The sequence below is a fragment of the Marmota flaviventris genome, chromosome 4, assembly GCF_047511675.1.
Source record: "Marmota flaviventris isolate mMarFla1 chromosome 4, mMarFla1.hap1, whole genome shotgun sequence".
In the NCBI taxonomy this organism is placed as follows: domain Eukaryota; kingdom Metazoa; phylum Chordata; class Mammalia; order Rodentia; family Sciuridae; genus Marmota; species Marmota flaviventris.
The window spans coordinates 67509226-67525821 of record NC_092501.1 but is presented as its reverse complement, the minus strand read 5'-3'; the positions used below and the strand labels follow the sequence as shown (position 1 = coordinate 67525821).

At 33.7% G+C, this 16596-nt stretch overlaps 1 protein-coding gene across 16 annotated transcripts in view; it reads right to left on the bottom strand.

Moving 5' to 3' along the window:
* Positions 1-16596, bottom strand: part of Pcdh15 (protocadherin related 15) — a 746672-nt gene that overhangs the window by 418486 nt on the left and 311590 nt on the right. For 15 of the 16 annotated variants that reach the window (XM_071610757.1, XM_071610756.1, XM_071610753.1 and 12 more), the window contains 2 exons: positions 9767-9877; positions 4214-4384 (listed from right to left, as the gene is read on the bottom strand). In XM_071610757.1, coding sequence (XP_071466858.1) covers positions 4214-4384; positions 9767-9877 — 282 coding nt within the window. The remainder of the gene's footprint in view (positions 1-4213; positions 4385-9766; positions 9878-16596) is intronic. The other variant, XM_071610748.1, reaches the window with a different exon arrangement.

Below are 16596 nucleotides of genomic sequence, written 5' to 3'. Positions count from 1 at the left end.
TTTATCAAATTAACAATAAATAACCAGAAGGGAACTACCCATTTTTTAGTACCTTTGGGATACCAGATTTCTATATTGATATTCTTAGTAAATTATTAACCTAAGTGTCTATGAAGACATTACTTTTCACTGGAGGCACTTTTCTGTAGTAGAAAAAAATGTAATCCATATTTATAAAATAAGTTTATCTTTGAACATGTTTATAAAATTATAATATAAAACAGATATTTTGCTTTCATTATATCCTAGTTCATGAATTAAACACTAAACTAGACTATATTTTTAAAGGTGTTTTTCTAAGCTGATGAATTCTACATGTATTATAGTGGGATTAAGAATACCACTGAGGTAATTGGTGGAAATTTTCACATCAACATAGAAGGTGAGCAGGTGTCAAAGCTTTCAAAATTTGAAGAATTAGTTCGAGAAAGGATCAGCAAGTGTGTAATTAGAGTCAACATGTCCTGTTTAGCTGACGTAAATGGTTAGTTTTCTCACTTTGAATAGCAAGATCTTACTTACTGAAATATCCTTAAATTTAATCAGCCCACATAAAGGCAAATAGAAAAGAAGAAAAGAAGAAAATAAAAAAATATATTGAAAATATACTACAAACACAGCAATCTGAATGTGAAATTCAAAAACTAAGTTCAGTTTGTACCTTTACTGATTCATAATGGATTCAAAACAAAGATCTAGAGGAGTCCATGACAACCTGATGGCAGCACTAGAGCTGTTTTCATCTTTCAAAGATTGCCACAATAAAATTTCCTTCTCATATGTACTTATTGTTACATAACCTGGATGCTCCTTCCATAGGGAAAAGGAATGTTTCTACCCCTTGAGCCTGGCAGAGGTTTGACTATAGCAGAAGTGACACTGCAAATTCCAAAGCTAGTTTGTAAGAAGTTCTACCTATTTGTCTTGGGAAGCTTGTTTTCTGAACCCACTATCTCACTGTGTTAGCAAGCCACACAAACAACCTCTAAGAGGCTCGTGCCACAGACCTCACTGGGCCCAAGTAGCCAGAATCAGCTCCTTAACCATGATAAGAGGTCATCAAGTCTCCAAAATACTTGTCAGCATCCTGAAAGTGGTGCCCACCTCTCAGTTAGGGGGGCTATGATGGAGCAAAGATATTCCTTCAACTCCTGCCCTAACTTGCAGATTTATGAAAACATTAAATGATTATATTTTGAAGCATTAAGGTCTGGTTGATAACTATGCTGCAACTGATAATCACAGTTATGTGTCTAGTTTAACAAGTAAACACACTGTTTTTTCCTATATGGCAATAAAAAATACTCCTTAATGCATAAATCTTCACCATATCTATTTAAATGTGTAAAGCTAAAATTTTCTTTGTAAAATTCAAATTCTTTTTGTTTCACCGGATGTTAAGGAAAGACTTACTCTGTTAAAAATGATGACGAAGTATGAAAATTGATCATTCCGGAATTTAGGATGACACTGAATTCAAAAAACATGATTTTAAAGGCTAATCAGGATACTTGTTTGTGAAACTGTTTATTGATAGTGGCTTGAAAACCTCTTTTTCAGGGTAGGGGTGTACCAGGGATTGAACTCAGGAACACTCAAACACTGAGCCACATCTCCAGCCCTATTTTGTATTTTATTTAGAGACAGGGTCTCAATGAGTTGCTTAGAGCTTCCCTGTTGCTGAGTCTGGCTTTGAACTCATGATTTTCCTGCCTCAGCCTCCCGAGATGCTGGAATTAAAGGTATGCACCACCATGCCCATGGAAACCTCTTTTTTTAATCCACATAAGTTCACCATGTCCAGGATCCTTTATGTTTCTAGTTTAAACACTATTTTCCAAGATATTCAGGGCATAAGATATTTCTTCTTCTTCTTCTTTTAGTTGTAGATTGTCATAATGTCTTTATTTTTATTTTATTTTATTTTTTGTGGTACTGATATCGAACCCAGGGCCTCACACGTGTGAGGCAAGCATTCTACAACTGAGCTACAACCCCAGCCCCAGAAGGAATTTCTTGACTGGGCACCATCATCACTTTGATGTTAGAAATGTTAATTCTTGCTATTGGAATGGCTTCGTCAACTAAAGACTGAATAGTTTTTGTCATTGACTAGTTATTTGTCAACTGAAGAAATATTTATTATTGGCTAGCTCTTCCTTGGGTACTGATACACAATATGAATATTAAAGTGCAACAATAGAGAGGATAAATTAAAGGCATTTAGTGTCCACTCTACAGAAGGAAGCTCCCACATAACTCAGCTGCAAGAATCAGAATAAGTCTATTATCTAGTTTAGAGACAGGACTCAAATGTATATTAATTTTATTTAGTCTTCTCAAATCTGATTTAAATTATATATTATTTGTATATGCATACATACTGTATACATGTCCAATATACATATTATATGTATATTGGACATATAATGTATGTTGGACATATATACAGTATATATGCATATATTTAGTTATTAGCCATATGATCATGGGAAGTTACATGAACTCTACTTCCAAGAACTCATCTTTAAAATGAACTTAATGGTGGGCAAATCTGCAAAAGATCCTAGTATATATTCAACTAGTTAATATTTGTGCAGAGTTTAGCACATTTAATGTCAAACTCAATATCTGTATCACTGTTATTCATTATTATCATTTATATTATTATCCCAAATCCCATAAGGATGAGAAAATGCTCTGTCAGTAATCTGGAATAGAGAGGAAAGAAAGCTCCATGACACTTTATAAAACTAATTCAGTATATTCCATTTCTCATGCAGTAACATCAGTCCTTCTTTGCTTTCTTCAGTGCACTAAGTGCTGTTAAGCAGTCATCTGACTGATTCACTGAATTTAATTATTGTGATTATACTACATCCTCTTTCTTGGGGTCTCACTGGTACACTAGCTACATTAATTACCTCAGAAACATAAATTAATACTAAAATATATTTTTTACCATTTCCATTAAGCCACACAAAATTTAACATTTATTATCCTTAATAATTGTTTTCTTACTTAGATTCAACAAAATAAATCACGATGTATAAATTTAGGTAATATGCATGCATTTGTTCAGACAAGTTCTGATTAGCATTTTTGTCTTCAAAATTGCTTCAGCTAGCTGAAATTTTTGCCTTACATTGTGATGATGTTTTCTCCAAGTTTTTAAACTTTTGTCAAGTCAACTTCACCAGTGATCACTTATGCTATGAGTCAAGCCTATAGATATAACATGGGACAAGGACTTGTGAATTGAATAAAGTGCTATAATGTTTATTGTACATTTCTCCTGTTCTATTCTTCAAAATCTCAAATACAAAGAGGATACCAAAAACTTCAGCTTTCTTAAATGTTGAGAAAAAAATTCCCTATGTAAATTTTCACATTGGGAATTATGTTGCAAAGCCACAGAGCTGAATATTTCCCACTACAGTAGCAAAAGCATTAGTCAAATAGTTGATTGCCAGGAATTTGAATTTTCTGAAACAGAATAAGAATATATATATATACATATATATTCCAACTTTAGAGCAGAATTGCTATTCTAGTCTCAACATGGTATCTGTTTGTCTTATAATTCATTTTTTTTCTCATATATGTACATTTATCATCTGTGGTCTGAATTCCAAATTGACTGAAATTCATAGCTCCCTTAGCATTTTTTAAATTCAGAATTGAGTGCAGAAAATATGCATTCAGAATTTACTTTTTTGCTTTCTTAAATTATATCTTTAAGTGGTAGATACTTGTATTCAGAATTTCTCATCTCTTACTTGAAATGCTCAAGCATAATCTCCAACAACATTTCTGAACTCTTATAAGCTAGAAGGGCCTCCTGTTGGCCTGTGTCCTCTGATTTAGGACTGCACATTTAAATGTGAATTTAAGGAAATGCTGGAGTTGCTTCTTGGAATTTCCCAGAATATGTTGGCAACTGAGCTCTGCTGTGATTTATGCACAGAAAAAATGAAACTATCAATGTCAGAGGGCTTGCTGCGCCATGATATAGTTTCTACCTTGTAAATGGTGTAATTATGCATTGTGACAAAAATTTACCCATACTGTCTGAAAATAGTTTTAGACATAAATATTTTAAATATTTGTCTATTTTGCTATTATCAATCAATATGTGTGAAAAATGTTTCAGTAGCATCCCACTGCATTTAGAGAGATGCAAATGAAGGGAAATGAGTAAGAGTTTGTTTACCGGAGTTCTCAGCTCAGGTATGGCAGCTTGATAGGTGAGTGGTCGGCAATCTCGAGTGTTTGGCACAAGGACACAAGGAAGAAACATGGGACCTAAGTCATCTCCATCCAGGATATCCACGGTGAGTGTGGTGGTAGTGGTCCGCCTTTCATTCAGATTTTGTGCACGGTCCTGTGAGAGGGAAAATAAACAACTGAGTAGCTTAAAAATATTGGGAATAATGTGACTTGTTAAATTTCCTTTTCCTTTTGCTTAAATGATTGATAAGCAACTTGTTTAAACCAACAGTTTGAAGTGGTGAAGTTGAGATGTAAACTGAAATCTAGTTATCTTCAAATCAACTTTCTCCAAAAGCTTACTATAGTAGCTAAACTTTCATAGGTCCGGCCTTTTCACAGCATTAGGAGGGTAATAATATAATATTGTGATGAGTTCATTGTGTCCTTGGGAATTTGCTTCATTGAGTCCCTTTTGAAAATAAAAAGAAATCTCATTTACAGCTTTATAATTCACTGGGAAAGCTGATCTGGAAATGAAAGGAAACTTTCCATTATCCAAGTTGAATAAGAAGGAAGAAGGAAGGATGTAATCATCAGGATCCATAGGTGTGGAGTGTGGTTACTTTTAAATACTTTAAAAAATTTTGAAGCAGTTTTAGATTTAGGAAAATATTGATAAGATAGTATAAAGAGTTCCCATGATGTGCAAGCTGGCTCATGTCTGTAATCTCAGCAACTCAGCAATTTGGGAGGCTGAGGCAGTAGTTCAAAGCCAGCCTCAGCAATGGCAAGGTGCTAAGCAACTCAGTGAGAACCTGTCTCCATATAAAATACAAAATAGATCTGGAGATGTTGCTCAGTGAGTAGTTAAGTGCCCCTGAGTTCAATCTCTGGTACCAAAACACACACACACACACACACACACACACACACACACACAAGAGTTCCCATGTACTGCAAGCCCAGTTTTCCCTATTCTTAATACTTTGCATTAATATGGTACATGTGTTACAATCAAAGAGACTATAGTGATACTGACCAAAATAACCTGAGAGTTTCCCTCAAGCAGGCCAAACTTCATAAGGACTTCTTCCTTTCTCTAGGCCCCTTATCTCCAACCACCCAAGTCCTGACAGAATCTACATAGCCTTGGGCTCCTTTCTTCCTCTTCTTAGAGTATTCACCTTGGATACCTTATGATTGTAAATTTCTTTGCTCCTTTGAGATTAAAAAAAAAAAAAAAAACTTTTATAAACTTCTTGTCAGTTTTACAACCCAGACCTGTCTTTTTCAATGACCTGGGAGTCATCCCTTTGGAATGTAATAGTCAAGAAAGATAGGGCTCCTTCCTACTGAGTCTCTGTGGGAAGTTGGGTGCCTAACTTTGAAGGAGGCTTTCTCCAAGTTCCAAAACTTATGCCCTGCCATAAACATAAGAGAATTTACTTTTCCTTTGAAAAGGCTAAGTAGTAAATATTGATGAACTATGGTTCTCTACCTTCTCTCGCATCCTCTCACACACAAACTCAATTCGGCTCCTAATTACTCACCAGCCCTTCCTCTGGTTGCTCTTTCTTATCAAGATAGCCCAGAACAGAGTATCCCTTACCTATTTAATTTGTCCAGTGCAATTTTTCTTTGATCATACGTTGTTAATAACTGACATGTGATTTTTTTTTTAGAGTCTATTAATTGTTTCTGCTCCAATATTCCAACTAGGATAACTTTTACATTTAGTCATAATGTCTCTTTAGGTTCCTTTTGGCATTGAGAATTTCTCAGACTTCTTATTTTTTAACAATTTTGATTATGTTTGGGAAGTACATAGAGGCAGTGGTGGTATAATACTGAGGATGTATCAAATGCTACTGAATTGTTCACTTCAATTGGTTAATGTATCTTATGTTAATTTACCTCAATTAAGTTTCAAAAGTTGATTAGACTGACTTATTTTACATTGCTTCAAAATCATCTTTCTATGTGACAGTTATCAGATATTAATATAAGCCTACTTTCTTAACTTTAGAAATACTACATTCCAGTCATCTTTCTCAACATGGTTGATTCAGAAGAGTTTTAGAGAAGTGATTGAAGGCAAATCAGAGAAAGCAAAAATCTCTATTGGAGGAATTTTACAAGTGCTATCATACTGGAAAGTAGTAACCTTCTGATTCTAGTATTCTTTTATGTTTTTATTTTATTTTTATTTATTTTTTTTAGTTGTAGATGGACAGAATGCCTTTACTTTATTTATTTTTATGTGGTGCTAAAGGATTGAACCCAGTGCCTCATGCATGCTAGGCAAGTGCTCTACCACTGAGCTACAGTCACAGCCTTCTTTTATGTTTTGATCAATTATAAGATGGATTATGATCAAATCACAGCAAAAATAAATGTTTACATTTTCAAAATGTTTAGATGCATTCAAACCACAGGGTTGATAAAGTGATTGTTTTAAAAACAAGTCATTTGAGATTCAACAGAAAAAATCCTCTGAGCTTTCTTTATCTTGGGGAGCAATAGTGCCATGAATCCCCTCTCCCTGGGTTCCTATGGTCATAAAGAAAAATAGAGAGAAGATAATTCCTATCTACACAAACTAATATCACAATGATTTTTTTCATTTGTATGTTCCCCTGGAATCCCACCTGTTCTTCCCAGTCCATTATGCTACATACATAACTCTGCTTTATTAGCTGTTTTGAAGAGCCATTTCATTTGTTTGCTATCAGCAACTGGTCTGTTGAAAGTATAGCAAAAATAGCTATAATGAAGTAAATACTATTCTAAATTGGGAATGGTACAAATAAAATATAATTATTGGCATAAACATCTGATATGATGTTCATTGCTTGTGTTTTTACTCATTGCAATGTATCAATGAAATGTATGTAAAAGCTACCAAGAAATGTCCTTCTGTCCATGTTTTCATGTTCCCTTTTCATTTCTCATTCTCTTTCCTTTGTTAAAAAAATCTCTTAAAATAATATTTTATTAACTTAGAAAAGTGATTGTAATTGGTCAGCAAGGATATCTCTTTATAACTTTTTTCACAGTTCAAGTGCTGTATGAAATAAATTATGTTCCCCCCAAATTCATATAATGTAGCTTTAATCCCCAGTGCAGTTATATAAGTAGATTATTTAAGGTTAAGTGCTATCATAAGTATGGGTCCCTTATATGATAGAAGTAGCATGATAATAAGAGCTCCACCACCCTGCACCATGGGAGCACAGGAAAAGGAATGAGGCACACTGAAAGAAGATGGCCATCTACCAGCCAAGAAGACAGTTCTCCCCAGAAACAAATCCTACCAGACTTTGTCTGTGGTTTCGGGACTCCAAACTGGTGAGAAGATTTCTGTTGAATAAGACAACCAGTCTATGGTATTTTGTTATGGCAAAACAAGCAGACTAATATAACTACTTAATGTAGATTTTCTGAAAATGTGCTGTTATTTCCTATATTATTTATATATTTCCTAACACTGAACATTTATTAACAAAAAAGCCTTAATTACCTTCCTTAAGAATGAGTCACTATGTCTTTTAAAGTTATTACTTTAGATATATGTAAGGAATTGGAGGTTATACAAATAATAATCCAGCAGGAAAGCTGACATATGGGATTTGAAAAGTATAACCATATCTTCAATACAGAATCGAGAAAACAATGAGGACTGTTCAGTGGAGTGTAGGATTTGACAGAACTGGAGCATTCTGTCATTGTCTCACAGAGAGGGATGTTGTACTGAATGCTTAGCATCTTCATGCAAGTCTTTCAATATTCTAGCTCCATATGATGGAAATACAATGCACAACTTTTCAAAAGCATACTGCAACATAAGGACTCACATATCAAAGATACCACATTGCTCTTGAATAAATTGTTTAATGAATAGGTTGAAAGTTTCATCAATACATTACATGGAAGAACTTATGTTTTATAAAACAGGGTTCATGCCTAGTAACACTTAAATAAAAGTCACTATTTTTATAAATGGCTCAGATATACTTTATTGTTCTAACACTCTCTTTTTAAAACATAATTTTATAAAATTAGAAATATTTAAATTGTAATAATATTAAAGCAAAGAAACACCTTTAATTTTAGATGGTGAGACTTTAAGTCCTCCTTCTCAAATGAAAGTGTTTCTTATAAAACAGTTTAATTTCTAATTATTCCTTGATCAAACTTGGGACAAATGCCAGTTTATAATGTTTGTTTGTTTGGTTTTGGCCTGTTCTATGTTTACATTAAGTAAAATTTGGTTGTGGTAAATGGGGCCAAGAAAGATTTGGACTCTAACAATATTTAAAATTATATGAAATCTGAAGTCTGGTTTTAAAATGACTTTGGGACAGACATGCTTACTTTCTGGTTTATTTTTGAGGAAATATCACAGAATCCTTGGAAGAGATTTCTAGAATTTAAATATGCAGTATTAGTTTGTAGTTTAACAAATGGCTAGCAGCACCTAACAGACTCATTCATAGATACATATATTAAATACTATTTCATTACCTTATCAGGTATTTGCAGTAGAGAAAGAAAAAAAAAATATTCAACATAATTAGAGTTGCCTTGAGTATTTTGACCCTAAGTCTGTTACCTAAGACCACAGAGCTATTTGTCTTGCTTCTGCTCACTGGTGATAGATGTAATATTACTGACTGAAAATTTAAAAATTAATCCTGGTAACTTCATTCTGTTTCTTTATTTAAAAAAAGAGAATAATAGCAACCAAATTATCTTAGTCTATTTAATTTTAGAAGTGGGCCTTTTTTATTGAAGGTTTTCTTGCTTGTTTGTTTGAGGTGTTTACCTGATTTTTCTTCATTTTTCTGCATGCCTGTACATGCAATAATATGTTTTACAGACTCATGTGCTCATGTATCTTTATTATTCTAATAATCTATAAATATTTGTTCCGTAAGCCGTAAATCACCATCCACACATTTTACTTCCATACTTTAGAAAGAAACTGGTAGAGTTAAAAACAATGGTTTAAAATTAGTACTTACTCCAAATTGATAGGGAGCAGAAGTGAGGGAAGGTCAGGGTGAGAGTATTTTGAAAATATTTTTACATAGGTTGAAATCTGAAAGTACGATTTTTTTGTGTGTGTATCCAATAAAAATGTAGATATTTTTACATACACATATACTTCTGACTTCCATCCTCTGAATTTTTTAGTGGAGCTTCTGAGGCAGAATCCAGGCATCTACATACTGAATATGGCTCCACGTTGATATTGATGTGGTTGTTTGGTAAATCATACTTTGGGAAGTATTTCAGTTTGGGCTAAAAAGCAAATTATTGGCATGCAGCGCCTACATTAGAGGGAGATTTAGATGAGAAAGAATAGTGAGTGGAAGCCAACCCTCCAACTCCATTCCATCACTTTCCTCGAGTTGAATCATATAATATATAAATTCCACCAAGGGCAGCGCTGCCCTGTTGAGAAAGTTTATCATGCCAAGGACTCTAGGAGCATTGGATGCATTGTTTACTTCATAAGTTCATAGAAAAAGATAGGAAATTAAATACTCACATTAGCTTGGATGATGACGAAGTATCGAGTCTTATCTTCATAATTGAGTCTCTTCCTTAACACTACATTTCCAGTCAACATAAGGGGAATTTCAAAGGTGTCATTGGATGTCTGCAAATATTAAGCACACAAGGTTCAGATTAGTTGAATATATGATGAAACAAGATAGTTTTATATTGTGGATTAGTCCTCTTGAAAGGTAGATGGTTTGCTTATTATCTGAGAATTAAATGTGAGTATAAAGTTTATACTGAATATCCTTATAATTTCTCAAAATATTTTATTTTGATCAAAAAGTTTCACCAGAGATAATGATAACTGTAATGCAGTACACTTGTCATAGTTTTTCATATATTATTAAGGTTATTCATCCATGGCTCTGTAATAGTCCTGAGTCAAATTCCAGAAACCTGAAAATCTTCCCTGTTATCTTTTGACCTGTTGTTGTAACATCAAAGAGTTCAGATTTTGCAGTTTGTTATTTCTATTTAATTTCACTTTTTTTACATTTGTGCAAATGTCATATTCCAAGCATTTTCTGACATTAAATACAATATGATCATGTAACTTATAATTTAAAGTTTATTTTTTTTCAAGGCTCATAATTTAACACATTAGTTAAGCTCCCTAACCCCATTGCTTCCTGGTAACATGCAAGTTATAAGGACAATCTTTAAGGTGCCTTCCAGATAACATGCAGGTCATAAGAACAATCTTTGAAGCGCCTCCTCTTACAAGAAGCCCTCAGTTTAAGTGTATTCACTCCTTAAGAGGACAATTTACAAGATTAGTGTCTTCCCATAGACCTTAAATGACTCCTGTACTTTATTGTCATTGTGAAAAATGATAAAATAATGTTTGCAAATTCTATTCTGAAATCTTCTTTCTTCCAATTTCAATTAAGTCTTTGATATGATGTTGAATTTTTTTTCATACAAAACATATTTTTTGTGTATTTTCTATTTCCCTTCACGGATTCTTCAGGAGCCTCAGTCCATGACACAGAGATACTTACCTTTCTATCTCTATCAAAACAACTTGAGGGATATTTTCAATATTTTGTTGTTGTTCTTAACAGTTTTCATTAAAAATATGAAGAACTATTATGAACAACTATGTTAAAGATAATAACAAGTAAAGTTATTGTTAATAACAAGTAATGTTATTGCTCTCTGAGAATTTTTGATCTTATTTCTTATTAGCTAAATCTATATTTTACATAAATCTGATATTTTCATGTTTTAATTGTTTCATAAGTACTTTGAAAAATAAAGGGGCAGTATGCGCTTCATCATCAGCGCTACTTTGTAAATGTTGGCAAGCCTATGTATTAAAACATTAAAATTAAATAATTTCTTGATTAAACAAGTATTTTTGAGTAGCCATTCTTTCTCTAAAACTTATAGATTAATAATTAAATAAATCAATAGAAGAAAATGTACAAAATAGAGAAGCATAATGTAGATAAAGATTTAGGAGCTGGGTATGGTGGCACACGCATATGATCCCAGAAGCTCAGGATGCTGAGGCAGGGGGTTCTGAAATTCAAAGTCAGCCTCAGCAAAAGTGAGGCACTAAGCAACTTAGTGAGACCCTATTTTTAAATAAAACACAAAAAAGGGCTGGGGATGTTACTTAGTGGTCAAGTGCCCCTGAGGTCAATCCCCGGTACTGAAAAAAAAAAAAAAAAAAGATTTAGAAAACTTTCTCTAGTAAAATGAATATTGGTTAAGATCAACTCTAATTAAATGCCCTATTTTAGTGGAATTCCAAAACTTAACCTAAGAAGTAAAAAGAAAGCAAGATTTTATAGAAAAAATCATTGTTTGTTTGCTTTATTGTTAATTATTATAGTATAGGGTCACAGGGAAATGGGACAGTTCACTCATAATTTATAATATATAACATATATGTATTGTTCAGATACATCTCTGTTCCCCCTTATTCAGAAAGTCTCAGTAGTCTACATTTCTATCAGACTTACTGCATGATTCTGATGCAGACAGTTAAGATTTTACTTTGAGAAAGTGGAGTAGGAATGTGTCTGCATTTTGCCTTTCTGCTATTTATGGCTCTTTCCTTTCATAATTAGAGCTTTGATCCATAATGAAGAAGAGCATGGGAATAGTAATATCCATTTGCTTCAATGTTTGTGAGGCAAAGCCATTGCCCTCTTTCTGATAGTTCTGGACATTCTGTAAGACACAAACTTGGCACCCTTTTCTTTAGGTGATGGAAATTTAAATGTTGACCTCTACCTACATACACCATCTTAACAAAAGAAATCCAATTATGGCTCAATCTTTTGACATCCACTGGCTCTAAACACCTGGCCTCCATTAAGAAAGGTCCACTCACAATTTCCAAGTGGTTCAGTGACCTGACAACTGTCAGAGAAGGGGCAATCCTCCATTTAGTAAAGTGAGGATATGAGACAGGTTGAGCAGTTTTATCACTATCCAAAGGACAGAAATTAAGGTAGAAGGCAGGTGTAACTTCCACACCACACACTTATGCACCCACAAAGGAGGGAGGTAGAGGGAATATTGACACTGTTTCCCACAAGATGATTTAATTCTCCCATAACCTTCTTTATTAATATGTGTGAAGTTGAGTTAGTAATAGTTTAGATAAAAAGTCATTTCTCTGAGGGTCCTGCTAGCAGTTATTATGCCCTTAGTTAGAGATATGTTCACTTTGAGTAAGACTAATTTTCCCTTAACTTATAATAAACAGCATCAATTTTGTCCTAACATTCTCTATTCAACCCTTAGCTTGTGTCTTATTAAGCCAGGCCCCCATGGCATCAGTTAATGATCAGCCTATAGATGGGTTGTCATTGATAGGCCATTTCCCCTAATCTAATTACTGACAGAAAAAACAGATCACTTAGCAAGAATACATTATCCTTGTTTACCAGACTGTGATTCATATAGGAAGCATGGACTCTGCCCTTACTACCACTCTGATAATATTTTACTATTTAATACAAAGTTATCATAAACACATATATTTGCATTTTACCTTGTTCTAACCTATTTCCCATCAAACTGTATTAAGAAGTGCTTAATTGAGTGTAGAAGTATTTATATTGCAAAGTTAAAAGGTTACAGATTTATATTGAAAAGACCTAGGTTCCAAGTTTTATAAATAGATGACTTTTAGATGACTTAAACAAGAAAAAACGAGAATATTAAACATGATAGGGATTTGAGACGGCCATGATATAATATACCAGGTATGATATTCTTGAAGTATAACATATTTCTACTATTTAGCTGCCTAGAAACTATTTTTGCTTAGCTTGGAATATTTTAATAACATCTGAATTTTGACATTGACTTAAATACAGAAACTACTAAAGGATGGTAATTTGTTAAAAACCTTTTACATTTGAACTGTGCTTTTAGCTTCCTGACTCAGGAAATTCAAATGTATTACATGCTTGCATGTTAAAAAATAAATTGTGGTTTATTTTTTCTCAATTCCTTCAAAGCTATAGGGAGTTAAGTGTACTATAAAAGAGGACAATCTACTCAGGAGGCATTGATAAAAGATATTAGCACCCTCTGAAAAACTGCTCTACTGCCTCCAAAACAGAAGCTGTGTATGCACACTATTACCTTGGTGCTTTTCTGATAGCAGTGGTTCCTAATAGAAAAGGTATGCTGTAGCCTTAGTTCACTGGAGACTGCGACACGGGATATGTTGTCCCTTTCCTCCTAATCACTTTAGATCAAAATACTTAAAGTGCAGAAGATTAAGAGAACTAATACAATAAAACTTCTAGAAAGTTTTTTCAATCTTGCTAACAATGGAATTTAAAATATCAGAATGATACCTTTTTTATATTTGCATTTTCTCATTTAATATATAATATAGACACAAAAATGCAAGATTTGTGAAGCATGTGATGAATTCAAAAAAGTATTTTTTTTTTCAATTTTTTCTAAACAATTAAATTAGTCAATGTATTTATTATGGCAAAGGCATCAAAAACAATATTTTACAACAACTGTGATGAGCATAGTATAAATGTCATAGACATTAAAGGCCCCTAATTTAAATGTTTGTAGCTCTCTTCGCTCAGCAAATATCCTGTAGTATCATGTCCTAACAAATAATCCAAATGTTTCTTAATGAACAATAGGTGACAGAATGAAAAAATGCACTTATAAAGAAGAATGTCTCTTCTTCCCTTGGATAAGAAAGAACTACAATTTTTTTTGTTCTGCCAAACTTTATTCAGGTTTTTAAAATTTTTTTCAAGCCCATCCATGTACTTCCTTATAAAATCCAATGTTAGCAAATAACCTTGCTAACTCAGTTGGGCAAGAATCCCCTCAGTCTAGATATCTGATCACCCTCCATATCTGATATTTGATCAGGTACCCAATTTTCCATCATTCTCCAGGTCATGTGTGATCACTTCTGCTTGGTTCTAGCAAGAATCCTGATAAGTGTGTCTAACTTTCCCCCCTTCCCCTGATAATCTCTCCTAGAAAAATTTATTACATGGATCATCACCCTGTTCCTTGCCTACAAATTCCACTTGCTCATGTCTTATTTGGAGTTGAGTTCAATCTCTCTCCACTGTAAGAACTGGTTGCAGTAATTCTATATCTATTGCAATTTTCCTGAATTAAGTCTTTTTCACCATGCTTTCACATGTCATTGAGTAATTGTTTTCTTTAACAAATGTTTAAAGGATTTTATGAGACATTTACTAACATTTATTTTCTAAATAAATCGGTTAAGAAAAAATAGGTTATGCTACAGAAACAAAGGTCCTTATTTTCATTTCTTACCTAATCCACATATTTATACATCTAGCACTTCAGCAGATAGACTTTGTTTCTTGTCATTCAGAATTCAGGCTAATAGATGGCTTACCTTGTAACAGTGGTCCACTTCACCTTTTGAATATAAGCTCTGAATATATGCTCTGAGGCTTATTTTTTAAAGATGTGTTCTTTTCCCTGTCTCCTTCTCCTGCTTCCTAACCGTGGGGCTGGGAACAGGATTATTTTGAGTTATCTGTGCTCCACAGAAAGGAGATGTCTGCCAGGGGATCTAGAAAGTGAATATCTCCCAAATTAACAAGTGAATGCTATCACACTATCAGGGGACCCAGGGACCCCCTAGCACATCTGGAATGTAGCCTTTGAAGAGCTCCTTTAAAATCCCCCTGTTCCTCCTAATGGGGAGAATAACAGCCTTTGGGACAGGAGTCCCCTGTGTTTCTCCTTTGCTAGTAAAGCAATAAAACAACATTTTCCTTTTTTCTCAAAACCGTGTCCTCATTATTAAATTGGCATTAATTGGCATTGGGGACAAGGACCGAGCTTTCAGTTACAACCTTAATTTGTTTTTCTCTAATTCCTATATAGTGGGAGGAGATATGACTTGTACTTTGGTTCTCTGAGCTCATATTTTATTAGTCAAAGCAAGTAATTTCCTCTAAGCAAGAAAAGTACATTCTTGGCATATCTCCAAAGAAAGAAAAATCAGGAGTTTTTGGTAAATAGCACAAGTGCTTTTGCTTCAAAATGGGTCAGTCAGTTCAGCAGCCCTTTATACTCAAATTTGCTCTTTCTTTATTTTAAGAGATCATTTGAATTTCAATAAAAAGACAAAAGAAAAGAAAAGCTCAAGTTTAGCTATTCTTATTTTATTCAGGGATTAAATAAAAGAACTTTGTTGTGGTGAAGAATTTGCAACATTTGGCTATGTTTGAAATTTTATGATTTTGAATAATAAAAATGCCTCCTCCTTCCTTACACCACATTTTCTACTAAATTGTCTGTCCTGTCATAAAGAAAAAAATAGGTAGGATAAGAAAGACCCTAATAATGCAAATGACCATCTTAAATTACCTTTTTCTGATACCAGAATAGAACCTTCATCCTTTCTATTTTGTAGTTTAAAAATAAAAAAGTCAAAAATGTTTTTTCAAAGTAGATTCTGTTTACATGTTATGCAAAAAAATGAAAAAAACATTTGCATTATAGTATATGTGACAATCATATCTGACTCCTGATAAGCAATTCACACCTTTGCATGATATCTTCCTCTTAAGTGTGGGCAGGATCTCTGACTTGCTTCTAGTCTTTAGAATATAGCATAGTAGATGACTTATCGGTCCCATGATTACATCGTGTTAGATGAAGTTCTGTCTTGTGATCAGACTTGCTCTAGATACTTTCTTTGCAGGCTTGAAGCACTAGTAGTCATGAAGGCACAGACTCTATGGCAAGGAACTTGGGGCAGCCTGTAATAGTCCATACCAGCCTTCATTCAGTAAAGAGGAGCAAGAAGGTGAGGACCTATGTTGTATAGCCATGAATAAATTCTGACAGCAAACTGAGTTTCCTTGGAAATGGATTATTCTCTAGTTGAGCCTCACTAAGAGTATTAATCTCACCAGCACCTTGATTACAATCTTATGAGAGCCTAAGCAGAAGGCACAGAAACTGTAAGGAAATAAATAAATAAATATGTTGTTTTAAATTACTGAATGTTTGATAATTTGTTATATAGCAAACCAATACATCATACTGTTCCCTAGGACATGTCTGAAGGATTTGTGATGACACACAGTACTCGTTATTGATAGCTAAAACCTTTGATGAATCTCCAACTTAATAATATTGTAGTGATACTGTATTTTTCCTTCTCTGATACTTTATACAATAAACACATTTGCATGAGCGTATCCTCCATATTCTTGTGATAGGGGACAGACAGAAGTGAGTTGTGGGAACACAAGGTTAGGGAATAATTCTAAACAATAGGCCCACTGTGCTTACCACCACATGCTTTCTTTTTCA